Consider the following 27,415-nt stretch of genomic DNA (forward strand, 5'->3'; position numbering starts at 1 on the left):
CAAAATAATTTTTTATTGTCTTGAGTTTTTTTATATTTTTTAATTTTTAAAAATATGAAAATAAATATGTTTTATTATTTTAAAAAATTAAAAATTAAAAATAACTTAAAAACAAGAAAGAAAAAATATGACCTAATATTTACAAAAATAACCTATTATCACAAATTCCCAATAGCATTTGTGTGGGGGATGTACCATATATATTACTTTCTTTCTAAAACTCACCAACTTTCTTCCTAACGTTTGGGACAACCAAACGTGGCCTTGACACCTGTTTCCAGAATTCGTTAACCATGGTTAAGTGTTCAACACGGTTTGGAACCGGTGCAGAGTTCTGAACAAATCACTACACGTGGCTGCATCCCATTCGGAGTTCCTTAAAAACGCGCTGAGCGCATTTTGTCCCGCCCATCGTGCCCAGCCGACGTGGCATAGCGCTCGAAATCGTGACTTCACGCTCTCTCTCTCTCTCTAGCCGGCCAACCGGCACGGTCGGTCATCTCCAGGCATCTTAGGACAAATCCCATTCCCGTTTCATTACCGGGCAACCGGAAGAAGTTAACGCGACGTTAACTCCAGCGACGACCTCATCCTAACTTGCACGAAGTTTAACGGGCACAGGCCAATTAAAGGCTTTATCTGCCTAAATTTATTTTCTGGTTTTCGAAGAGAGAGAAAAGCCAAGCCTGTAGGTAGAGAGAGAGTGAGAGAGAGAATTTCTCTCTGACTCATTAGTTGGTTGAAGGTGTTCTGATTATCCGCAATCAGGTGAAGTGGATCGATCCATAGCTAGTTTTATTTGTGGATGAATAAAATTACTTGAAAAGCTATGCTTCTTGCTGAATTCACTACTGGGTTTCTGCGTTTCTGTTGATCAACGCATACGTATTGTCTTGTTGTTTTGAGTTTTACTTGAGTTATCTTCTAATTTGATTATAGAACAAACGACGAGGTTTCTTCGAGGAAATTGAGTTCACGATTCATGATTTTTAGTGTAATCTGGAATTGATCTACGAGATAAGCAGGCGATTAAGTTTTCTTTTCTTTTGGGAGCATTACTTTTTAATTGTTGGGAATTTTTTCAAGATTCATTGTTTGACCCCCATGAGATTGAATATTCTGTGGTATTCTGCTAGATAAAGGCCTAAAATGGAAGAGTTTGTATGTTTGGAACTTGGAATCGGCTGCCTTAGTATGCCTAGCATTTTTGTATGTCTTACAAGCTATGTTTTCGTAGCAGGGGTGGTGTTCTAAATTGCTATTCTTATGATTTTTTCTGTAAAGAATAAGCTGTAGTGATCTTTCTCACGATTCCTAAAAAAGAAATTACTAATTCGTGGTAATAAACTTATTTTGAAATGAGCATAACAACAGATAATAGAATGGATGTTCATATAAATGGCTTGCCAAGTACCTAGATGATATGGGTTTGAAACACAGAATAACCTCCCCATCGGAGATGAAGCTAAATGCACGCGATCATCTCCAGGCAGGCAAAGATAGGAGCCTCTTGCACTGTGCTGCCCTTCCTTATGCATGTTCTGTTATTTGTTGTTTATGTATTTATTTTCGTTCTCTTGAGATGTTGATTGTTTTAGATGTACAAAGTGTGGTATAGACGTTTATACTGAAGAAATAATGTATTGGTGTTGTTTCTTACAGAACTATAGAGTAGAGCACCTGGTTCTGATGCTATGATTTTGTGATTGATTATTTGAGATCAATAATGGATTCTGCGAGAAGTTGGTTTCATAGATTGCGACATAAGGAGGAAAAGTTGAAACCTGGTCCCACAAAAAAGACAGAAATGGAGAACACAATGAAGTCATCGTTTGATGATGCACCCTCAAATGTCACCAAACAGAAGGTTGCTGCAGCAAAGCAATATATTGAGAATCATTACAAATCTCAAATGAAGTCTTTGCAAGATAGGAAAGAGAGGTCAGTTGTTCCCCCAATACAATGAATTCTGTTTATGCAAAGCCTCAAATTGATTTCTCCAAAGTTCTTTTCAATATATTGCTCTCAGCACTGGCTCTATAAATTCTTGAAGTTGTGATTTGATGTTTCAATTAATCGGCAGCTAGTTACTGCTCTATTTTTTAGGTAGCTGGTTTGGACTTCATTGATATTCTGAATGAACTCTGTCTACCTTCACGGACAACATTTGTTGTTAGGCTAGTAGAGATTGAATTGAAAACAAAAACTGTTATTTTTTAAAGTGGTGCTGCTGGAATACTGGGTATGTCAGTTATCTTCAGCATCTCACTCAGTCAGGAAGTGTATGCATTTAATATCCTATCTAGTTTTCTGAATCATGAAGATTCCTTATCATTTAAATGAATGAATTCCCATTTGGAATAGAATATTCATTATTCTCTATATTTTTGTTTTTACTAAATACGTGCTTAACTTGCCTTTCTTGGTAAACTCAGACGATGGATCCTGGAGAAGAATCTCGCTGATGCTGATGTTCCTGCAGAAGAGCAAGTTAATCTTCTAAAATATTTAGAGAGAAAGGAAACAGAATACATGCGACTTCAAAGACACAAGATGAGTGTTGATGATTTTGAGCTTTTGACCATCATAGGAAGGGGTGCATTTGGGGAGGTAACATCTATTAGTTATCTGTTTGTTAATTATGAATATATCTTCTGATCCACCATGACATATAACATTTAAGAATGGTTAAACTGCTTTCGCATTTATTCCATATTCTTCTTTGCAAATGTCTTTTCATGGGCTGTTTCACAGCTTGGACTTCTTTTACCCATTCTCACAATAAGGCAACAAGATACATTACTTTCTAGTATTGATTGCCTTAGTCTTATGAAAAGAAAGTTTTAAAATTTAGGCAAGGACAATCGTATATCACATTTCCAGCAAAGTAGATTCTATATACAGTTTTGGAGATGAACTACCCACTTCCTCAAAAATAGGAACAACTATCTAACCACCTAATCTGAAGCCAAACACAAGATAAGGACCATAACTCAGCCCACTACCAGATAAGACTAACTGAAAAAACAACCAACAACTGTAGGAAAAAAAACAACAATTCATAAATCTGATAAACTGAAAAAATACTTCTTATCGCCTGACAGAAAGAGTGTCTTTCAATGGATGTATTTTTAACAATAACACATTTAAGTGAGTTTAGTTTGCCTTTTCCATATTGAGTAGTCATCAAATTCTTAGTATTTGCAAATCCTACTTAAGATGCCATTTCTTGATGCAGCCACCATCTCATGCCATATTAAAGTTATGGAATCTTTCAAAGATGTGTTCTTTTTGTTCCATTTATGAATGCTAATATGTATTGAACATTTATTTCGTTAGACTAAACTCACTTGGTTGGTCCTCCTATTGGTCAGCCATTATTAGAATCCAAACTTTCCCAATTATTGTTTACTACTTGACAAAATTATACAATATATGCTTGTTAGATGTGTATTTGTGTATGTGTGCCTCATGTCATGGCCTGGAAACCTGCATTGCTACCTTTGGTGAACCATTGGCTTTCTAGGATTAATCAAGCTTCCATACCTATTTGTCATCATGATTAGTTTTGGTTACCAATAATAAAAATAAACTGAAACAATACATGAAGAATCTCAACTTTAAATAAACCATATTAATGTACCATACAATTCTGCCTACAAATAAGGGAGCTAACCACTGAGAATGTTAATAATAAATAAAATAACACAACCAATGCCCACATGAACAAACAGATGGGTTCTAATGCAAGAAAACCTGTCATCTGCAAACATGGAACATCTTTTTTCTTTTCAAAATAAAATTTTTCGGTTTATGAAAATCTTTTTTCATGTATTAACAATAAAACCTTTTTTATTTATTTAATTATTTTTCAACAGGAGCACACTAAGTAGAATGTACTCTTCATTGGTTATGTGAATGTATAAACTGCTTCATCAATAGCCAGCCCAATGTTATGCTAAAGCGTGTAGGCTGACATGAGGGGTTGGCAATGCCCCTACTAGCTGTGATCATACTAAGGTGCATCAAGGCCAACATTTACTGCTGTTAGTTATAGTATCCTGGCAAAGGTTCTCCTGAAAATAGCAATAATCATGATATCCAAAAAAAGCAAATAAAATTTTCATTGATCATGCATCAAAAGCCATAACAATTGCATTTGCTCAAGTAATTAGAATTTCATCATCATAGCTTAATAGTTAAATGAAGGCGTGCTTCAATGTCCTAATCTCTAAGAATGTGTAGACAAAAATAATTTTCTTATTAACAGGCATTCAAGTAAAATTTTTCATAAGTAGTGCAATTTCCATAATATGCAATTGTAAGAGAACAAACTTTTGTTAATACATGAAGGTGGAAAGAAAAATAAATAAATCATGCCTCATCATAAATTGTTGGCGCTCAATTGAAAGTGACCATCTAGGCTGTTTATGCCAAATCTAGATTAGGTGTGTCCAAAGAACCTAAAATTTGAAATAATAAGGATTAGTTAACTGAATTATAATTCTATTTTGAATCCTAGATCCCTAAACATCACTATATTCCTTATTTCTATAATTAATGTCAACAAATTATATGAATATTTGTTTTGATCTAAAAATTGGTCTAATCTATGGTGGTTGTATATTTTAAATTCTAGTTTAGAAATGGGTCAAAATTGGAAAATTGGGTCTTCCCTGGTCCTGGTCAAAATTGGGTCAATTGCTCTTGGATCTTCTGATTTGGGTCACTGGATTAGGTCAGGTCAATATCTGGATTTCGTGTTCAGGGCTTAAGGCTCTCTGTTCTGTGCTTCATTTTGGGTTTTCTAGTTTCAATTTGAATTTGGTGCAGTACCAGGTTGGGGCTTCAAATCAAGCTCCTTGTTTAATTTAAACTCAATTGGGTTAGGTCTATTACTATGTTCTCTCTCATTCAATCTCTCTATTCTCTTGTTCTCATTTACTCCCTTAGATAATTTTCTCTCTATCTCTTTGTGAGTGTATACACGTGTGAATGGATATATATCCAATTCTGTTGGGGATTCGGTGCTAAAGAGTCCATCTGCTGTAGGGATTTGGCATATTTTAAAATTTTTGGTCTCCTTTTCACTCTCTCTCTCTCTCACACACACGCGCGCGCGCACATACACACATTTTACACTATAAATATATTTTGTTAAAATATATGGAACCTAGGCATAAACTACATGAGTTTCATTTATGCATGCGCATAAATCAAGTGTACACCCAAAGATCTTTTATAGAATATGTACGTGCTTATTTGTTAGCTACAACTGCTTCTCAAAGCAATTTCTCTTTGCCTATGGTGTGACTTTTGGAAAGTCTGTTTCAGTTCCATTCCACCCACTATATTTTGACCTTCCTTTTTTTGTTAGTATCTTCAACTCTACTTAATAACATCTTCTAATAGTTTATGTCACCAACATGTTTTGGGGGGCCTTGACCGACACTACCCTTTAACGGGCTGTGAATCTCACCAAGAGTACTAAGCCTTATGTTTCATAATTCATGTTTCACTTCAAATATCAGGATTTAATAGTGAATTCCCATATCATGATCATATGCCAACATCATCAAATACCATTGTTCTTAATGCAAATCAATATATGTGTCTAAAATTTGCATGACAATTTAATAAAAGATCAATCACTCTAGATCCCTATCTCACTGCATGTGGTGTATCATATTCTTGGAGCATGATTGTGGTAAGAATGTAGTTAGGACCCCCTACCATGATCCTTAAGTAGCACTGGTGCTCGGTCCTACAACTAGAAATTGTAGTGGGGTGAGTCAAAGGTCAATAGACTCAATGAGGGTGGAAAAGCATTATGATGGGGGAAATAAGAGTTAATGCAACAAGATCGACTACTATACATGCCATGACATTTTAGTAACAAAAGATAAATAAATATGTGTTTGGACGAGTAAAGGCTCGGCCACGTCTAACACTTAGAACCAAAACAAAATTTGAAACGACTATTTGAAAAATGGAAGCACAGATAAACATAAACATAAAGTAGTAGAGGAAATGAAAGAAAACGAACACAACAAGATTTACCGTGGTTCACCCTTTAAATTAGGGCTACGTCCATGTTGAGCTCCAGCGAGAAGAGCTCACTGCACTAGTCGGAAAAGTTGATTTACACCCTTACTGTACAAAGAATAATACTCACTATACACTCACTGGTTTCCTAACAAAACTTGCCCAAAGATTACATACAAAATCAAAAGGCAACCTATGAAACCAAAAACAAAAATAAAGAACATGTACAAACGAGAGAAAAACCCTAGAAGACAAAATGACCTGACTAAATCTCTTGCTTCTCTTTTCTTTCCTTGCACAAATATCGAGGAATCAGTGGGAATAAATAGGTAGAAGCAGTGGTGGAGATATGATCTAGAAATGAGATCGATGGCCTATAGAGCAACATGCTAAGCGACAAGATAGTACAGGAGGAATTAACGAGCCATGAAACAACGGGGGGTTGCCGTTTGGCCCTCCGAGCTCAAGGGCTCCAAAACACCATCGTTTTGGAGCAACCATCAAGCGGTTACTAGGTGGCCCTCCTCCCCTTATTCGAACGACATTGTTTATGAAGATGAAGCTTCACCATATTTCAACAATCTCCACCTTGAAGTTTCAGCACCTCAAGGTCACTTTTCCAACATTGTGCAGCATGCTTCAATTCTCGTCATCATCACTCTCGTTGGTTGTTCCTTCAACCAACTTCGACATGCAACAAGTCCAAACAATATTTGAACTTAGCTGTTATCATTACCTTTGTTCCCATATCAGCTGGATTGTTTTTGATGGGGACTTTATGAATTTTCACAATATCATTTGCCACTTGATCTCTCACATAGTGGTATCTAACATCCACATGCTTGGTTCTTTCATGATACACTAGGTTCTTGCATAGGTGAATAACACTTTGGCTATCTAAAAACACCACAACTCTACCTTGTAACAAATGAATTTCCTTTAAGAGACCTTGAAGCCAAATGACTTCTTTAAAAGCATTTGTTACTGCCACATATTCTGTCTCAGTGGAAGACAGTGCAACCAAAGGCTGTAACTATGACTTCCAACTGATGCAATTACCTCCTAAGGTGAAGAAGAAGGCGGTAGTAGATTTCCTTAAATCTCTATCCCCTGCAAATCAGAGTCTACAAAACCCACAAGATCAAGTGCATCACATCTTTTCTTATAATTCAAACCAACATTTATGGAACCATTAATATATCTTAACAATTATTTTAAAGCATCCCAATGAGTTTTCCTAGGATTAGACATGAATCTACTAAGTAAAGAAATTGAATATGCAAGATCTAGCCTGATACTAATCATTGAGTACATGATAGTTCTAATTACATTAGTATACAAGATGTTTTCCATCTTAAGAATTTCAAAATCAGATAAAGGACACTGTCTACAGAATAAAATAACTAGTTAAGGGAACATTCACTGATTTACAATCTGGCATGCCAAATTTTTGTACAGTTTTCAACAAATAATCATGTTGATGTATCTTTAGACAAAACTTACTCCTATCTCTCTCAATCACCATTCCCAAAATTTTTTTAGCAGGTCTTAAGTCTTTCATGTCAAAATTGATATTTAACAATGATTTTAATTCACATATTTTAGACTTGAACTTATTAATCAGTAAAATGTCATTTACATGCAGAAGTAAATAAACGGGAATATCAGAGAGTATGAAGTAAAAGTAGTTATCATATTTACTTCTAATAAAACCAATCTCAGTAGCAAAATTATCAAATTTTTTATACCATTGTTGTGGAGATTGTTTTAATCTATACAAATATTTTTTAAGTAAACAAACATATTCAAGATGAAGATTATCAATATAACCAGCTGGTTAATCCATATATATAAGCTCATCAAGATCACCATGTAAGAAGACAGTTTTAACATTGAATTGTTCTAATTTTAAGTCAAAATGCACAACTATAGCAATCATCATATGAATAGTTTTAAACTTGACAAAAGGTGGAAAAATTTCAGTGTAATCTATACCTTCCCTTTGAGTAAAACCCTTAGCCACTAATCTAGCTTTGTATCTTATAGGGTTAGAGGGAGACATACCTTCTTTGAGCTTGTATAACCACTTACATTTTACCAGCTTCTGTTTCTCAGGCTTTGGAACCAATTTCCACGTATTATTGTCCATAAGAGAAGCCATCTCTTCATCCATTGCTTGTTGTCATTTGGTGCAATCATAAGAGCTGACAACCTCCTCATAACAAAATGGCTCACTGCTCCTCATCTCCATGCCTACAACTAAAGCACAATAAATTAAGTCTGAATAAGCATATCTAGTAGGAGGTCTTCTGTCTCGGGCCAACTGATAGTCCCTTAAGTCTTGCTGAGGAGAGTCATGCTGCTCTACCTCAGCCTCAGGGACATCAATTTGCTCCTCATGATCACTTTTGTGGTTAGAGGTTGGATCAACTTTTGGGTTAGGAACTTGAGAGGTAGGAGCAGCTGGCAGGTCATCAACTCCCTGCCGGTTGCTCCACCTCAATTTGGGTACCACCTGTTATAACAAAGTCCTCTGGGGTACTAGGTTTGGGGTCTATTTCTGTGTTGACAAGTTTACATAAGAAAATAGTTTCATTGAATATGACATCCCTGCTTATAACTATTTTCACTCCACCTGAATTTCTATCCCACAACTTGTAGCCCTTAGTCCCATCTTGATAACCCAACACACATTTTATAGACCTTGGATCTAACTTTCCCACAGATTGGTGAGCATAGGCTTCACACTCAAATACTTTGAGATAATTTAGGTTCAATTTCCTTCCTGTTCACTTCTCTTCAGGACACTTAATATTTAAAATTGTAAAAGGGCTTCGATTAACTAGGTGAGCAGCAATAGAGAGGGCTTCCCCCCTAAAAGATTTAGGCATACCAACTGTGAACAGTAGGCATCTGACCTTCTCTAACAATGTTCTATTCATTCTCTCAACCACCCCATTTTGTTGGGATGTGTTCCTTATTGTTTTATGCTAAGTATACCATGTGAGTTACAAAATTCATCAAACTCCCTACTGCAAAACTCTAAACCATTGTCAATTCTGAAGATTTTAATCTTCTTGTCAGTTTGGTTTTTTACTATGGCTTTCCACGTTTTAAATTTCTCTAAAGTCTGATCCTTAATTCTAAGTAGAAACACCCAAACTTTTCTTGTAAAATCATCAACAATGGATAAGAAATACCTATTACCATTGAGAGTAGGCATTTGTGAGGGGCCTCACAAATTTGCATGTAAGTATTCTAGGCATGCCTTCGCTAGGTGAGTTCCTTTGTGGAAGCTCATCCTGTGTTGCTTGCTTAGAGTACAAGGCTCACAGAAATCCAGGGAGTCTGCAGACATCGGTCTAAGGTAACCTTGATTTGATAATGCGTGCAACCCTTTCTGGCTCATATGATCAAATTTCAAGTGTTAGAGATCTGTCTTATCAGATTTCACCATGCATGCAAAAGAAACATTAACAGGGAATTGACAACAACCATTTAAGACATATAAGCCATGCTTCTTAGTACCAGTAAGAATTAGGTCATCATTTTAAAGACATGCATAAAACCATTTTCAACTTTATAAGAAAAACCTAATTCATCTAAGGTACCAAAGATATTAAGTTTCTTTTTAATCTGGGCACATATCTTACATCCGTAAACATTCTAACTTTATTATTATGCATTTTTAAAGATATGTCATCTATACCTTGAACATTGCAAGAATGATTGTTTCCCATATAAAATGTACCTGTTTTTCTATTACTAAAATTTTGAAACCATTCAATATTAGGACACATGTGAAATGAACACCCAAAGTCCATTATCTATTCATTCGCAATAGAAGAACTAGAAAAAGTAAGCACTTCAGTTAAGGTATTAAAACTACTGGCAGCTACAGTCACATTCCCCCCTTATTTCTGTTTCTTTATAAAATTATAACAATATTTCTTTACGTGACCCTTCTTACCACAGTGATAACATTTCCACTTAGTTTGCTTTTGTTTACCCTTATTTTATTTATTTTTACCCTTAGATCCAAAACCCCTAGATTGATCACCATTACCAGCATTATTCCTTTTGTCAAATTTTCCTTTAACAAATAGATTATTACCAGGTTTCTTAGAGGTATTTAACTCTTAACTCTCTGGCCTTAATTCCAAAAATAACAAACTCTAAACTAGGCATGATTCCAGTATATTGTAAAGCATGCTTAATAGCATTGTAATCATTAGGCAGAGAATTTAACAATATCATAGCTTTACTGGTATCACCTAAAGCTTGGTCAGTACCTCTTAATAATAAAGTAAGTCTAGTAAACTCATCAATATTTTCATCCATAGACTTAGATGCATTCATTTTAAAATTAAATAACATGCCCTTAAGATAAACCAAATTAGGAGCCATCATAACAAAATACAAGGAATCAAGTTTATTCCAGAGATTAATAGGAGTATTCATACCATCAACCTTATGAATGACATTGTCACCAAGATGGAGAAATATGAGGTTGTAGGCTTTTTCTCTCACCTCAATAGTCCTCGCTAATTGATCTGTTGTCCATTTCCTATCATCAGGCTCCAGTGCAATAAGCACTTTGTGATGAGAGAGCAGAACTCTCATTTTTTTTTTTTTTTTAGTTTTCAAAATCGCCTTTCCCATCGAATGTTCCGATTTCAAATCGGGTTGATGTCATCTTCGCCTTGCACGAAGGTACTCTAAAACTCTAGATACTAATAGAGACACACATAGTAAAACACCCAACTGACAGAGACTCTCAGCAAACCTTAGAGAATCAGATAGACTCGAGCAACACAAAAACCTTTAGATTTGAACAGCACAGACTCTGATTGAATCTAACCCTAAACGTGAATACCAGAAAAATGACTCTGATACCACTGTTGAGATGAGCAAAGGCTCAGCCACCTCTAACACTTAGAACCAAAACAGAATTTGAAACGACTATTCGAAAAATGGAAGCAGAGATAAACATAAACATAAAGCAGTAGAGGAAATGAAAGAAAACGAGCACAACAAGATTTACCGTGGTTCACCCTTTAAATTAGGGCTACGTCCACATTGAGTTCCGACAAGAAGAGCTCATTGCACTAGTTGAAAAAGTTGATTTACACCCTCATTGTACAAGCAATAATCCTCACTATACACTCACTAGTTTCCTAACAAAACTTTCCCAAAGATTACATACAAAATCAGAAGGCAGCCTATGAAACCAAAAACGAAAATGAAGAACATGTACAAACGAGAGAAAAACCCTAGAAGACAAAATGACCCTACTAGATCTCTTGCTTCTCTTTTCTTTCCTTGCACAAATATCGAGGAATCGGTGGGAATAAATAGGCTAAAGTAGTGGTGGAGATATGATCTAGAAATGAGATTGACGGCCTATAAAGCAGCAAGCTAAGCGACAAGATAGTATGGGAGGAATCAACGAGCCGTGAAACGACGAGGGGGGTTGTTGTTTGGCCCTCCGAGCTCAAGGGCTCCAAAACGCCATCGTTTTGGAGCAACCATCAAGCGGTTGCTAGGTGGTCCTCCTCCCCTTATTCGAACGACATCATTTATGAAGATGAAGCTTCACCATATTTCAATAATATGATATAAGGATAATGATAATCATGATGAATGAGGCATGTATAATGATGAGAGTAAACAAGTAGAACTAACATCCAATCATTTGTATACATTTAAACAAATAAAATAATGGCGGAACAATCTCTCGCCCAAAATACTCATGGTGGTGGAACATATTCTTGCCCTTACATAACATAATGGCAGAACAAAGTCTTGCCATTCTTAACATAGTGGCAGAAACAATATCTTGCCAATTCTTAACATAGTAGCAGAATAATCTGTTGCCCATTCCTATCTACATGGGGCACCAGTGGCCAACTATATAACTGTAGTTAGCATACAGTGTTCTAACTAGCTACTCCCAGTGCCATGGATGCATGATCATAGTATTAGTTTGTTTTCCATGTTCAAATTGCATAATTCACCTGTACATTCATTAATGTCATATTTGTCATCTTTTGATGTCATGCAATATAAATGCAAGGTTAAGATGGTTGTCTCACATAACAATGAAATATGAACTCCTACTTCCCCATTTTATGCAAGTTAAATATTCAATATGGGATTGATAATATAAACAAGTTGAGTTAAATGAATGATAAATATTAGATGAAAGCATTTATCAAAACACCATAATACAATTCCCCACTCATAGTGGTATGGTAGGTCAAAGATTTCTCCTTAATTGCCTCTTGCTTGAGATGTGTCAAAATCACTTGAACAACATAAGAATTACATAGGGTAAAGTAAAATGACTAAAATATCCCCAATGACCCTAAATGACTATCCTATATGACAAATGGACCTCATGGATGGAACCAGAGTGAAAAATTGGGTGGAACGAGTACAAGGTTAGGCTCATTTAAAATAAGTGATTGGAGGATAAGAAAAATTAGGCTCAAGGGGAAATTAATATTATTGGGTTTAGTTTGAGTTTCTTGTTGGGCTTTAAGATAAATAAGTTGGGCTTTTTAATTAAGACTTATGTTTAGCCAATCTAGATTTTCCTAATCAAGATTGGAAGTTATTAACGCATTATAATTTAAATCTAATAGATTAATTTGGCTTGGAATTGGAATGGGATGTTCTTGAAGCCAAAGAAGGATAGGATAAGCCTAGTAGCCAAGCAAGGAGAACGAAACCCTAAATTTGATTTTAGGGCTTGTCATGACTTAGGCTAGTTTTTTTTTTTTTTGCAATATTAGTCTGCAAAAGAGTTAGTTATTGCCTTATTTACAGATTATTAATAGTTGTGGAGTAGTTTTAGGGGCAGTTAGATCTCTCTATTTCTCCCTACTCCCTGTCCAAATTCTCTTTTCTCTCTCTCTTAGTTCTCCCTCTTAATCAGTCTAATTCTTTCCCCTTTTTCTAACTCTCCCTCTCTTTCAATTCTCTCATCAAAGAATTTACAGTCAAGCTTGAGTTCTTGATAGGGCTCCACCATCAGTCGCCACCCCCGTGTGTGACTATGTGTGTTGGCGGCAAGGGGGTCGTGAGCCTCCTTATCGAGGCCACTTTACTGTAGCCGAAATCAAGATTGGGACTGAAAGAGGGGCATTTGGGTAAATTAGAGAGGGAAATATGAAACTAGGGTTTGTTGTAATGAAGAAGAAGATGAACAGTTGTAGCACTTCAAATGCAAATCTAACTGAAGGAATCAAGAGATCAGAAACCAGATATTATGATTCTGGTCTCAATCGTCTCCCCCAGAACTAGAAAGTCATTGAAAGGAAGGAATAGCAACAAACACTTCTTACCTGCAATCTTGGCTACCCGATAGAGCACACGTTGACACAAGAAATGAGGGATTGAGTTGAGAGAGAGAGGGAGGGAGGGACATTTGATTGGGAGAGTGATTTGAAATGGAAGTAGGCATATATATATATGTATATATTTTAATAAGGCCCAAATTGTGGGCCTTACATTTTATCTCCTTTTGTCCTATTAATGGATGATCTAGAGTGAGACCTGTTTGTTGTATATCATATTAATGGAAGGATTTAATTGTAACCATTTTAGTTATCTTGGTTATCCAGAGGGAATCTGATAGGAACAACTGTCAAGGTCGTGGGGTGTATGTACTTTGGTAGGGTAGCATTGTAGCAGATCATTTTCCCAGGAGTTGGTTAGCAGTCTATTTCAGTTGGCGCCAACTTGGATATTGATAGATTAGCTGTATAAAAAGCTAATCCAGATTGTATTGAAGACAATCAGAAATAACAACCAATTCATTTCTCTATTTCTCTCTGTTTCTATCTCTGATTCTCTCTCTCTACATTCTTCTCTCTCGTTCTTAATTTCTGCAATTTTGAATACCAAGAATCAGGACCTAGGTCTTGACAACAATTTGCTCTGACAATGCAGGTGAGACTTTGCAGAGAAAAGAGTAGTGGCGTTGTTTATGCCATGAAAAAGCTAAAGAAATCAGAGATGCTACGTAGAGGCCAGGTATTATCTTTAAGTAACTTCTTTTCCTGTTCTTTCCTATTCTTCTTTTTTCTCAATGCAATTGTACTTTAGTGTTGATGAATGATAACTTGTCAACTTAATTGAGTTGGGTAAAATGTTTAACCACTCATTTGATGCTTTGTAGCACCTTTTTGTTCTACCATTCTTCTGGGGGACATGTCACAGCTTCTTGGCTAAAATTAGAATATATGGTAATCACTAATCAGGGATTCTACTTAAGGTATCATGCTGATTAGTCCAGACACTAACCAATACCCTTAGCTACAGTTATAGCTTGGTTGCTTAATGGAAATGGTGGAACTATTTAACTGCATGTTGATGGTCAATGAAATGTTATGTTGCAAAGGATTCAACTGGAAATTATTGGTAATTTTGTTGGTTGCAGAAAATCCCTTTAGGAAATACAAGATTTTTTTTTTTTTCTTACTCATTGCTACAAATCCCTTTACGAAATACTTTTTTTTTTTTTTTTTCTCTTTTTCATCTTTTTCTGGTCATTATCTTACAGTTATAATTATTTTTTGTCTTTCTTGCCTTTTGCTTTTGTTTTGCTATTTCATTTCCTTTTGACAGGTGGAACATGTTAAAGCTGAAAGGAATCTTCTTGCCGAGGTTGACAGTGACTGCATTGTTAAACTGTACTGCTCCTTTCAAGATGATGAGTTCTTGTATCTTATAATGGAATATCTTCCGGGGGGTGACATGATGACGTTACTAATGCGCAAGGATACTTTGACTGAGGATGAGGCCAGGTTTTATGTTGGCCAGACAGTCCTTGCCATCGAGTCCATTCACAAGCACAACTACATTCATAGGTGTGACATGTATCCAGCTTTGTCCTTTTATCAGTGGTGTCTTCCTGTTGGTTAGACACTTAACCTTGTAGGCTAATAACATTAATTCTGGCTTTCTGGCGTTTTGGTATTGAAATCCAGCACCTATTGGGCCATTTTTCTGACTTTTCTGGTTTTATAATTCCACCTATACATTTGAGTTCTTCTGCAAATTTACTTTTGCATGTTGCATTCATGAGGCACCTGCAATTATATACCAATTAACAGAATAACTATTCTGGCTTCCTTTACTGCAAGTCATGCAAGTACAGATGAATGAGGTCATTCTACATTTCTTATAAAATCATGTGTTGTAAAACTTTTGATGGGTTATTTAGATCCTTATCTGTATACTAGTTCTAGAATTTTCCCTTCAGCAGGTGTTTTAAGTGTTTACTTGCTGCAGTAACATTTCATGTCATTTGGCTCTTACTTGTTTCTTTGTTTTTGTTCTGTCTCTAAACTGGGTAGAACATCTTTTTCATATTTCATGCAGTAATTACTTTAAAAAACAATTCTGAAATGAAAATTTTTGTTTCCTAGGGATATTAAGCCTGACAATTTGTTACTGGATCGCAATGGCCACATGAAGCTTTCAGATTTTGGGTTGTGTAAACCCTTGGACAGCAGTAGCTTTCCAGATCTAACTGAGAATGATTATGGAGGAGGAAGGAATTTGAAATCTCCATCAGGGGATGCTAAGAATTCTAACCAGCCATCAACACCGAAGAGGACGCAGCAGGAACAGTTGTTACACTGGCAAAAGAACAGAAGAATGTTGGTATGATTGCAGCTTTCTCTGGAATCTTATCTATCCTTAAAAATAATTTCTAGGGACACCATTCAATTCTAGAACCAAGCTGTTGATTTTTTGAATGTTGAAATGGATTTGGTGTCCAAGGGACAGATGTCCAAAATTGGAAGTCAAGTTAGTAAAATGCTATATTTTCTGGTAATGGTATTGCTTTTATTACCACTTAACAGCTGTGAATGGGATGGGGTGTCTTGTGATTTGAGTAATGTGTCCTCAAAATTTTCATTCCTTTGACAAGGGGAACTTGCAATACCATCGTGATCAATTAACATTTTTTCACATGGGGTATGTGACAAGTGTGTCTGATCGCTAATTATAAGAGCACTAAATTTACCCCTGTCAAGTGCAACTGCCATAATGGTGGATTAAACTACATTGTAAGCTCATTAAAGCTAGCCATGTTTCCATGTTGTATAGGTTGGTTTCAAAATATCAATAATGTGATGGAACACAACTATATCAATTATATTCATTTACTGCCATCTCATGAAACTTTTCCATATGAAGATGAACCTGAAACTTTATTGTATTATTCCCTTGCTAGAGGGTTGCGTTAGGAAGGGTACCTAATGTAAAATTTTGCCACATTGTTCTTTTGCATGGATTTGCGTTGTCAATGTGATTTTAAAAGTCAATTGACATTATGAATGTTGTGCCATTGACCTAACGTTGTTAAGGTGTAGTTGATGATGATAAGCTTGTTAAAGCCTAAAATAGCATAGGGTGGCAGTTACTTGAATAAGGAAATTCTAGATATGGTTCCCTTCCCTACATTTGCTGGAAATTTTATGGGTCAGGCAACTTAACATTTGCCCCATCTTTATTTACTTTTTTGGTTTAGCCATAATTTCATGTTCAAAATAATGGTTGTTGCTTCTTGGTTTGTATACCTACCTAATCAATAATAGGTCAATTTCTTAGATGACTGCTTACATTGTTAAAAAGGAGTAGAATAGGTAAGTTGATCACTTTCTCAAGGGGATTGCATGATAAAATGAAAATTTTCTTCTTGATTGTTTCTTAGGTTTATTTGCAAATTATATACAGTATGTGTATATTGGTTCCTTGAATGTTGCTGGTTGATTATCTGCTTTTTTAATCTATATAAACAAGTGTCTTAATTGCTAACTTTGGAATTAAGGTGTTCCATTTAGATATGATCCCTGATTTTACTGGATAATCAACCAGATCTAAGCACAACTGAAATTATAACACATCCAAACTGCTGATGTGGGACGGACCCTTCTTTTGTTTGAGAAATTAGGTCTTATTTTAATATAAGTAGATATTACTAATGATTGCTTTTGTCAGTACAAACCAGGAATTGTAAACTGGCTTTGAGATTATTACTCTTTATACCCATATCATACTGCTATTGTGAGATCAATTTCTCCTTCTGTTAGAATTTTAAGAAGGGTATTCTCTGAACTTAAATGAGACCGCCTTTGCTATCTAATCACATACATGGAGATATTTGTTTACCATATATGTACTAACTATAATAAAAATGGAAGTGAAAGATTTTCCTGCTAACTTATTAAAATTCCCTTTATATCCTTACTCAATACTCGTATTTCTCTTTGTATCCTAGTTTAATTTTTTTTCTGTTTCCTGTCCCACATGTTTGTATAGATTATTTCATTCATTTCATGCAATTGTATTTCAGGAAAAAAATATTTTGTTTTTTAGTAAAATTGTAGTCACTTGGTGATTGAAATTCTGCCTGCCATTAAACATAAAATAATCCAAAGTGGACACAAAAAGTTAGGCCCTGTTCAGTTTCAGAAAACATTTTTTAGTTTTCAACTCCAATTTTATAACTAAAAGATTTCCTAACATTTTATATTTCAAAAAGCCAATGCATTCATTTTCAGGGGAAAAAAAAAAATCAAAAGGATGTTTTCTAATTCATAGTATAAAGTTGAAAAATTAGAAAATTGTGTTTTTTATTTTCTAATCTATTTTCTAATGAGAGATTCCATTATTCAATATAAAATTTGAGTTGGAAAACAGAAAATGTTTTCTACACCTGAACATGCCCTTAATTTTTTGTTTTCATTTAAATCTGCTATAATCCACCTCCTTAATTACGGGGACATGATATAATTTGTTGATTGTCTTCTTGTCATCTGTGCTCACAGTAATATGCATAACCCGTATTATTATCAACTTGAGTTTCAAAAGGAAACTATTACTAAAGTTTTTAGACATGCTTTACGGTCTTGCTCTTAAACTGTTTGTTTTTCTTAAAAGAACTATTTTGCTTAATGTTGAATAATTAATGCTATTCCCATGATTATGGAGCCATGAAAGATCTGAAGTTGGTGCAAAATTTCCTTCTCTAATTTCTTTATTATGAGAGAACTGCATGTACCATCTTTTTTTTGCAGTTACTCTTCAATTAAGAAGTAGATGGTCTCTTGATGCATTTGTTTCTTTGTTTTTTATCATGCCATGATTAGTTTGGTTCTCAAGTGTGCTAAGCTGCTATGTCCCATAAAACTTCCTTTTACCTTTGATCAATATGGAAGGAAAGATGTAGCTTCTAGAAATAACAGTAATAGTTGCCTTTTGCATGTCACAGTCAATAGTCTGTTCATATTCTTACATTTTCTGTTCTTATTTGTATAAAAATTTTCATTCTATCTTGTAGTGTAGTCGCATGGGTAACTGGGTGTATAGCTATTATCAAGCAAAAAATGAGCTGCAATATGCTCGGTGATGAATAATTTTAACCTTGGGTTGACACTGATGATCTTTTCATACAATTTCAAAAGATTTCATAAAGAAACTATTCTACTTGTGAGGGTCTGATGCCTTCAGAGAAGTTATCATGTTTTATCAGGAAGTTGTTGACATATTTAGCAGGAATTATTTTCTTTTGACGACTTGTGTTTTTTATTCGTTAAAATTGGCATGTTTGCGTTGATAAACTAGTCTATGTTGTGTAAACTAGAACTTAGAGTGGAAATACTTCAAAAACTGTATGTGTTTGCATGTGAGGATGTGGATGGAGGAGTTTGGTGCCATCCATTGTGGTTACTTTTTTGCTGAGTCAAATACAAGTTGATTTTGCAGTTGAGTTGGTTCAGTAATGTCTTTCTAAGAAACCTGTTGCAGCATATGGTTTAAGTGCATAATCATTTCTGAGGATAAATTTAATTTTAGAAAGAATTTAACAGCTATAGTCATACTTTACACTTTGCCTTTGTTTTCTGCTTTTTCAACTCATTCTACTCTGTTGCTTTTGTATAATATTCAGGCTTATTCAACAGTAGGAACTCCTGACTATATTGCCCCAGAAGTCTTGCTAAAGAAGGGTTATGGGATGGAATGTGACTGGTTGGTTATCCTTCTTACTAAGTAGGCTAGTTTGCCGTTCAGTAATTGTATGCATTTTGGTGTTACAATGAATTTTTCCATCTAGGTGGTCCCTTGGGGCAATCATGTACGAAATGCTTGTGGGTTATCCACCTTTCTATTCTGAAGAACCAATGTCAACATGCAGAAAGGTATACAAACTTCACTTCTTGAGCCTTGAACATCAACCCCCCCTCCCAAGGGGGGTGTGCCTTTGTTCAGTGGGGTCAATTTTTTTCTTCTCTTTATTATATGTGGGTGAAATTTTAAGTTTAGTATGATTTGACTCCAGTGAACAAGTATATGGACCTGTATTATGATTTGACCTCACTGAATAAGTACATGGACTGGTTAACACACTTTGTCCCATCTCTCTCTAAAGTGTTAAACAGAGTTTGTCATCTATGTCACACACACTCTCACACAAAATTACAGTCTCTCATCTCAACTCAAGTCAGTCAAATATTCAAGACTTATTTGAAAGCAAGGTTTGTTTTAATATTGTTCATAATAATATTTGGCTTTGCCCTGGTTTGGTGAAAATAGATTTGGGTTTGCTAAACCTAAATCTATGTCAGGGATCTGGGTTAATGTTGGTTTGGCGAACCCATAATTGGAAGATTTGGCAGTAAGGATAATTTGCACATTTAAAATATTATGATAATCATAATATTTTTTATTAATTTATTTTGTTTTTTGGTAAGTTATTATTTTATTTTGTTTGGTAATTATATTTAATTGATCCCAATGACTAAAATCCTAGATCCACCACTGCCGGTGTGTGCATGTGTGTATGAAGGCATATGAACTTTATTTTATTCTTGATCCCCACTCTGCTCTTTTTCCATCTGTGTATGGATGCTGCATCAAAATATTGTAACAGAATGAAGTAATGAGACAGGTGTGATGGATTATTCCTTTTCTATTAGTTCAGTGATAGCGAATTTGAAATAATTCTATTTTTCTAATTGTTTGTCCCAATGGTTGGGGGATATTAAGGTCATAAATCTATGTCAACTATGTTCTTATCTCCAATTATAAAAAGACTTTACTTGTCTTTTGAGTATAGTAGTTACTTCAAATTTGTAAATCCTTCTCAAACAATTAGTCAGTTTATGATTTGCAGATTGTAAACTGGAGAGCTCACCTAAAATTCCCGGACGAAGCAAGGTTGTCTGTTGAGGCCAAAGATCTCATAAAGAAACTCTTGTGCAATGTTGAGCAGAGGCTTGGTACCAAGGGAGCTCATGAAATTAAGGTCAAAATACTTGAATTAATGTTATAATCATGCTGTGTGTGAGCAAATGAAATTAAGGTCATAAAATTTTGGTTTCATATATCAGGCACACCCATGGTTTAGAGGGATCAGATGGGACACATTGTATCAGACTGATGCCGCTTTTATACCAGAGGTTAAAGATGAATTAGATACTCAGAATTTTGAGAAGTTTGAAGAGGTAAGGACTAATGGTATCTACATAGTCTGGTTATGCATATCTGTTGAAACCTATGCCTAAACTGAAATATTTCTGTTACCCTTTTTGATGAGCGAAAGGTCAGTTTTTATGAAAGTGGGAAAAAAAAATTGATGAATTTTACCTTTATAAAATACATGATGGTGAGATTTTATTTGTTTATCCATATGTTACCCTGTTTGATGAGCCCATGTTACAAAATCTTAAAATCATAGGTGGGGTGCTTGGGATGGCCTTTTTCAATTGTTGAACGGTTAATTGTATCACAATGGGATTTGACCCCATGTTACAGGAGAAACATAATATTCCAGTGATTTTTAAGTAAGCATGTCTGAAATATGGTGTTTAGTGGCTTAAAGCAATCCCAACATTTTTCATTGAAGGTTTCCTTGGGAGGGGAAAAATCTATAATGAGCTGAAAGTCAATGGAGTGGATAGTTATGGAGGGAAAATCGAGAAATAATATAATTGTCGAATGTGTTAACATATGTGTTGGAGGCACTCCACATGGTATTTTCAATATTGTGACAATTTTGTCCAACAAATCAAAATACTATCACAAAGCATGTGCAGTGGCTATGACTTCCGTTAACATTGGGGATGCTTGTCTCTTTCTGGTGTTCTTTATGAATATTGGATGTTGATGGGTGTATGTAAATTGTTATATATGTTACATTATGATATATTTGACTTGTGAACTTATATATCTTTTTTTTCTTTCACATTTGTATTATAATGATACAGGATTGAGAAACAGTCATGTTGTATATCAAATGGTTTTCAATTTCAGTTTGTGAATTTAAGGTCTCTTGCATGTTGAACCCATATATATATATATATATATATATATTTCTGTAAATGAGAGTTCATTCCACAGAAATTGGAAATAAGTTCACAAACCAAGCAGGGGCATACTTCAAGCAAAACTAAACAGCTAAAACAAAAAGACATAACACCCAAAGCATGGTGCTTATAACAAAAAAACAAAGACCCTAATTAGACAAACAGATCTAACTTAGGAGGAGGATCTGTAGTGTGCGAGCTAGGCAACTCACCTGAATCAATCATCGCCTCCTTTGCATTTTCCATATCCTGATTCTCAACATTCCCATCCTGGGAGCCCGAAACACTTACTCATGGAATACATTAATTTTCTTGCATTAGTGGGCAGAACCTGTTAGCCACTAAATTGTTACTCACTGGATTTGGGATGGAGCCAGATTGAGAAGACTAAGCCGGGGGGGAATGCCAATCCTTGCCAGGAAGATGACCACAAGAATAGTCACTCAACTGAGGAGGGCAAGCATTGCCAGATGACACAACTGGCTTGGGAACTTGAGAAAGGCCTCCACCCGCCCGTCCCTTTTTAGCATCAATGCCTTGGGGCACATTAGCTTTAGGGATATAAACTTGCTTAACCTTCTTCAAACAATTTGCCAAAGAATGGCCAAAGACCCCACATTGTGTATAGATCGACGAAATCCACTGATATCCAATATAGTATTGTGGGCATTTTGTGTACATTTCTAATGTTTATAAACTTAGATAATAAAAATAAGAAATATACCCTTCTTTTGCATTCTCACATTTTTATATCTTCATTCTTTTTGAATTACTAGATCCATTTGTCCACATTTTTGTGTTCATCTCCATACATATATCACTACCTTGTACCCATATTTTATAGTAATCCACTTTTAGGCATCTCGATGGCCCACATTCAAGATATGTAATATATCGGTAAGTTTATCAGACACTCCCTGAACTTTAGTCCTTTGGCCTAAACACCTCTTGAATTTTAAAATTCGTTCAATTAGTGCTTGAACTTTCCAAAATTAGTCATGACACCTCCTGATCTTTGGCCCTTTGAGTGGGTGTCATGGCTAATTTTGGAAAGTTTAGTGACTGATTGGGCAAATTTTAAAGTTCGGGGGATGTTTGTGCCAAAGGGCCAAAGTTTTGGGGGTACATGGTCAATTTACCCTATATATACATGTTGCAACCTTTGCTTCTCCATTTATGTAACCTACAACATGTAGCAATCTCATATTGTAGAATGCCTAAATGGTACCAAAATTAGTTTTATTTTTCCTTTTACAGTGAGAAACAAGAGCTAATATTATAATTATCACGTTACCATTTATCCTAAAACCTTGTGCTTGAAAGAAAGAGGCTCAAAGAAGGTGCACCACCATACATAGAGAAAAGGTTCACTATGCGCATGAATAATGGAGAACAAAAACATTTAGTAAGACTTGAGGACTTTCTTTGAATCAGATTTGAATCAGGGCTTTCAGCAACAAGAGATGTGGTGCCATGTTAAATTACAATTTATCCAGTCATCCTAAAAGATTAATCTTAGAAAAGAGGCCTAACAATGTATCAAGCTGTCACGAGAGGAACCTTCCCAAAGCTTATTTTTAATTTTTGTTGCTATTTACTGCTGTCTGTTACTTTCACTACTGCAATTCCTAAAATAGTAGTTAGTTCCCTTATTTTTATTGCCGTAATTCCTAGAAAGAAGGCAGTTACTGCCATGTGCAGGGAGGTTAGAGAATCTCGAGTTTGTTAGGGATGTAGGGCCCACCCTGACAGGAGAATCCTCCCAGACGCTGGTGTATATCCTCCTATTTGAACAAGGGGGAAAGCATATGAAAAATATCAGAATTCTTACAATTTCTCTCCTCTCTTCTCTGTTTTTTCTCTCTCATTCTTCTCTTTGTTCTCCCTCATTCTTCTCTTTCTCTCTGTTTCTACTCTCTGTTTGGTGTTTGGGTCCTTCTAATTCATATCGGAATTGGGAGGAAGGGCGTTGTCGGGCTGTGACACAAGCTTTCCCCTAATCATATTACTAGTTTCAAGAATCAACTTATCCATTTTTTTTTTCAATCTCCTTTTCATTCCTGTTTATTTATATGCAATGCTTTCGAATTGTCCTGTTACACCTTTATCCAAGGACGAAACCACGTACAGCCAACGGTGGGCCACTGCCCACCCTGGATTTTTAAAAAATTCTATTATTTATAATAATTTAAGATATTATTTATTTATTTATTTTTGAATGCCCACCTTGAATTTTTAAAAAATTCTGAATTTTGGGTATGTTGGTCGATGGGAATAAGGGTGTTGGGTGGTTGCCTCTAATTGCCGAAAACCACTGACCACGGTGGTTAGTGGCGATTGTTAGTGCGTTTACGCACGTTGGGTTTGGTCGGAAGTTTAAGCTTAGATTTACAAAATTTGGCCGTTAGATTTTGCTAGTTTTTGGGTATGTCGGTCGATGAGAATAAGGGTGTTGGGTGATTGCCAAAAACCATTGGCCACGGTGGCTGGTGGCGACTATCAGTGCATTTTTTAGTACTGGCCGAAAATTAAAAATAAGATATATAAAAATCTGGCCCACTTTTCTTTTGTGTATGTTAATCTCTTTAACTGTTTCTTTAACTGTGTTTTAATTAAAGGGATTAATTTTTTTTTATTTTCTGTTACAAATTTGTCAATCACATATTTGAAACTATGACAGAAAATATATTTTCTGTCATGAAGTTTGTCAAGACTTGACTACACAATTGAATTGGAGATCAATGATTGAATGACAGTCTCTCATGAAACTTATCAAGAGTCGACTACGTAATTGAATTGGAAATTAGTGATTGAACGACAATTTAATTGTGTACATTAAAAAATAGATATTTAATAAAATTGATAATAATGTTATTATGCGACGTTATTAAAATATAAAAATGCGTCAATTGTATAATTTATTGATATTTTTTTAATATTATATTATTTTAAATTTTTTTATATTATTTAATTTTTGCCCAACCTGGCGCCGCCCCTGCCTTTATCTATTTTCTTAATAGGTTCTGGAGTAGTTAGTTACAAGAATATAAGGCCTTTCTTTTCCTTTTATGTGAATTTGATATAGAATGGTCTCGAAACTGCATGAAGTTGGTTGCTGAAATCTTAGGCATAAACTAATGCTTACTAATCAAAATTTTTTAAATTGTTACTTCTTCATATTTATTTATTTGCAATGGATGTTTCCATTAATACTAACAACGACGAATTTGTTGTTATACTTTCATCTGCAATCTTCATCTTTTTTGCTTATTAACAATGATGAAATTGGTTGTTTTCAGTCAGAGCCTGTAATTCCGACTTCATCAAAAGCGGGTCCTTGGAGGAAGGCAAGTTTCAAGTTTGCAGAAGTTTAATTTTTATATATATATATATTTTTATCTATGAAATATTCCTTTTCACATGACTAGTATATCTCAGGCATTTTCTTGGTAGTTCTAAACCTTTTTGAAGTTTCAATCCAACACAGTAAACGAGAAGAGAATCATTCTTTTTTTGAGTTGAACGTATTATGTGACAGAGCATTTCTCTGGAATATCCTAAAAGAATTAATGAAAGCAACTGGGAATGAGGTGCCTGCTTTTAGGTCATGTGCTTGAGATTTAGCTTGCAGAAATTTTCTTCTTGTTCTCACGTTTGACATTCTCACCGCCCTCTCAATTTTGGAGCAGCTGTACACACACCTACCACTCTCTGTTCTGCCTGATATGGCAACTGCTCTTTAGTTATTCTTTGTTCAGTTGCTTAGCAAATTTTATTTCCAAATCTTTAGATATATTTACTGACGAAGTTGTTCATTTTTGTTTTAACTGCAGATGCTTCCGTCCAGGGATGCAAATTTTGTTGGTTACACATACAAAAATTTTGAAATCGTCAATGAGCATAGCGTTCCTGGCATTGGTCTGTACCAAATTCTATGGACTCTATACTAAGCAGTTAGCATTACCAATAATAATATTAATAAGTGAAAAATAGAAAATATATTGACACTTAATGGTGCAAAAACTCAATTCTTCTCCGTAGGCCCTGATTATTGAAGAGGAATTATCCTTTTACATGACATTAGGTTTTATCACAACTGTAAACTTGCTTAGAAGTGTATATATGTTGATTGACAATAATCGTTCTTTTTGTTATCTTTTATTAGGTGCGATAGAAATTTTGTTTGCTAAAGATATTTTGACATTTAATGTATTCTTGGATGCAGCTGAGTTAAAGAAAAAGACGAACAAGCCAAAGAGACCATCAATCAAGACATTATTCGGTGCCATTCTTTCCAATGAAATCTTGAGCGCTTTTTTTTTTTTTCTTTATTTTGTGGTTCACCGTGTTGATCAAACTTGTCCATTCTGCTCTCACAGAGGCGCCTGAACCTCCTGATGAGGTCTCCGAAAGTCCTGATCCACCCCGGCGCTTCTCTAGGCCTCCACAAAGTCAAAATAACCCTCAAAGAAGACGATGACTCCCTACAATTTTAACAGAAGACGCAGAAATGAAAAGAACAAGAAGCTAAGAGGAAACAGATCCAAAGGGTGTTTTTTCTTTTTTCTATGTTTAGGAACTAATCCCCTATTATTTTCTATCAAAGGCGGAGTTCTAGCTAGCTAGATGGATTTCCAGGGCATTGTGGGGATAGTGATTTCAACAAGGTTTAAATCTGTAAATCACCATATTAATTACTAGTAGATGTTACATAGTGGAGGTAGCTTCTTTCAGGGTTGCTTAAGCTTGTCATTTGGCACTCGTACAGATGAAGCCATGCGGATAAAGTTACTTGGTAGGATGTGCAGCTGCATGCATGCATAAATGCATTGATTGGCAAGGACGTATGGTTTACGGACTTATGTTACGGCACCGGGTTGGGTGTCGTAGAATGCTGCAGTTGGTGCAGTATTGTGCACTGGTTTATCTGTTTCTGTATAACTCGGAAGAATAATGATTTGGCCGAGTCCATTGTTCTCTCTAGGCACCTTAAATCATTTGAAGAGGGAGTCATGTGGCTCTCACGGGCATAGGCTAAGGGTTGGGACTGTATATATGTTGGTTTCAAAGAGCTATGAGTTTAGTTATTATATAGTTAGTGTAGGTTTCGCGTATAAATCTTGTCGTTAGATTTCGTGATTTAACTCCCCTATAGAAATATTGGCGCTGAATTGCGGGCCTTGAGATGAGAAGTTTTACCTTTTAGCCCCAAAGAAGCGGCCATGTGTTACTCTCTAGGCAACTTAAATCATATATTTATGTGCATCCCATTGCCAGCCTAGGAGCCTGTTTGATACTTTTAATTAATTGCATAAATTCATACATATATGTACAACGTTTATATACAATTTTAATTCTCACATATTTTTCTCTGTATTTTGTTTTACTCTTTTGAGTGAAAACAGAGACATTGTGGCCAAAAAAAAAAAAAAAAAAATTTAGATCACATATAAGAGTTTGAAGAAGCTTTCTCAACAAAAGTTTTGAAGAATGCTAAGACATACAAATAAGTGTTTAACCCTGGAAGTTCCCAAATGCCCATCCATAAAATCTTTCAAAAGTATATGGGAAAATCAAGAAGCTTAATTAGTAAGCTAAAATTAATCCTCAAAAATTGGACGAAGAAGTGGAGACAGTTGGCCAACAAACTGCTCGCCCATACAAAATAATTAACATTAGGGTAAATTACCCTTAGATTTTTCCCAGTAGATCGAGTTGTGACAGATTTGGATTGTGAATCTGTTAACAGCAGGATTGCAACTTAGACCAACGCTATGGTTTCAGCACTTTTTTTTTTTTTTGGGGGGGGGGGGGGGCACTATTTTTATTTTAGCAATGCTGACTCTCTATATTTTGGATTATTTTTATTTGCATTGTTGGTTTTATTTATTATATTCGTTGACTTTATCATGTTTCAGGCTTTTATTTAATTTTTAGTTTATATTAAAATTTGATTTGGATTTAAATTGTGATACTACATTAGG

General features: G+C 35.3%; 1 protein-coding gene across 2 annotated transcripts; it reads left to right on the plus strand.

Annotated features, from left to right (window-relative positions):
• Positions 1–602: 602 nt before the first annotated feature.
• Positions 603–26,791, plus strand: LOC127807511 (uncharacterized). Of its 2 annotated transcripts, XR_008024719.1 has the most exons (15): positions 603–768; positions 1,663–1,941; positions 2,436–2,610; positions 14,002–14,085; positions 14,680–14,921; positions 15,483–15,720; positions 19,016–19,095; positions 19,181–19,265; positions 20,240–20,371; positions 20,457–20,570; positions 24,731–24,778; positions 25,265–25,349; positions 25,657–25,713; positions 25,811–26,098; positions 26,200–26,791. XR_008024719.1 is itself a non-coding variant. In XM_052345410.1 (14 exons), the coding sequence occupies exons 2-14, from the start codon at positions 1,727–1,729 to the stop codon at positions 25,909–25,911; spliced, it is 1,656 nt and encodes a 551-aa protein (XP_052201370.1). In that variant the 5' UTR covers positions 603–768; positions 1,663–1,726; the 3' UTR covers positions 25,912–26,523. The 2 variants fall into 2 exon arrangements, 1 of the variants encoding a protein (XP_052201370.1); XM_052345410.1 differs by having other exon boundaries at positions 25,811–26,523.
• The last annotated feature ends 624 nt before the right edge of the window (positions 26,792–27,415 follow it).

Source organism: Diospyros lotus, chromosome 8 (assembly GCF_014633365.1).
Source record: "Diospyros lotus cultivar Yz01 chromosome 8, ASM1463336v1, whole genome shotgun sequence".
In the NCBI taxonomy this organism is placed as follows: Eukaryota; Viridiplantae; Streptophyta; class Magnoliopsida; order Ericales; family Ebenaceae; genus Diospyros; species Diospyros lotus.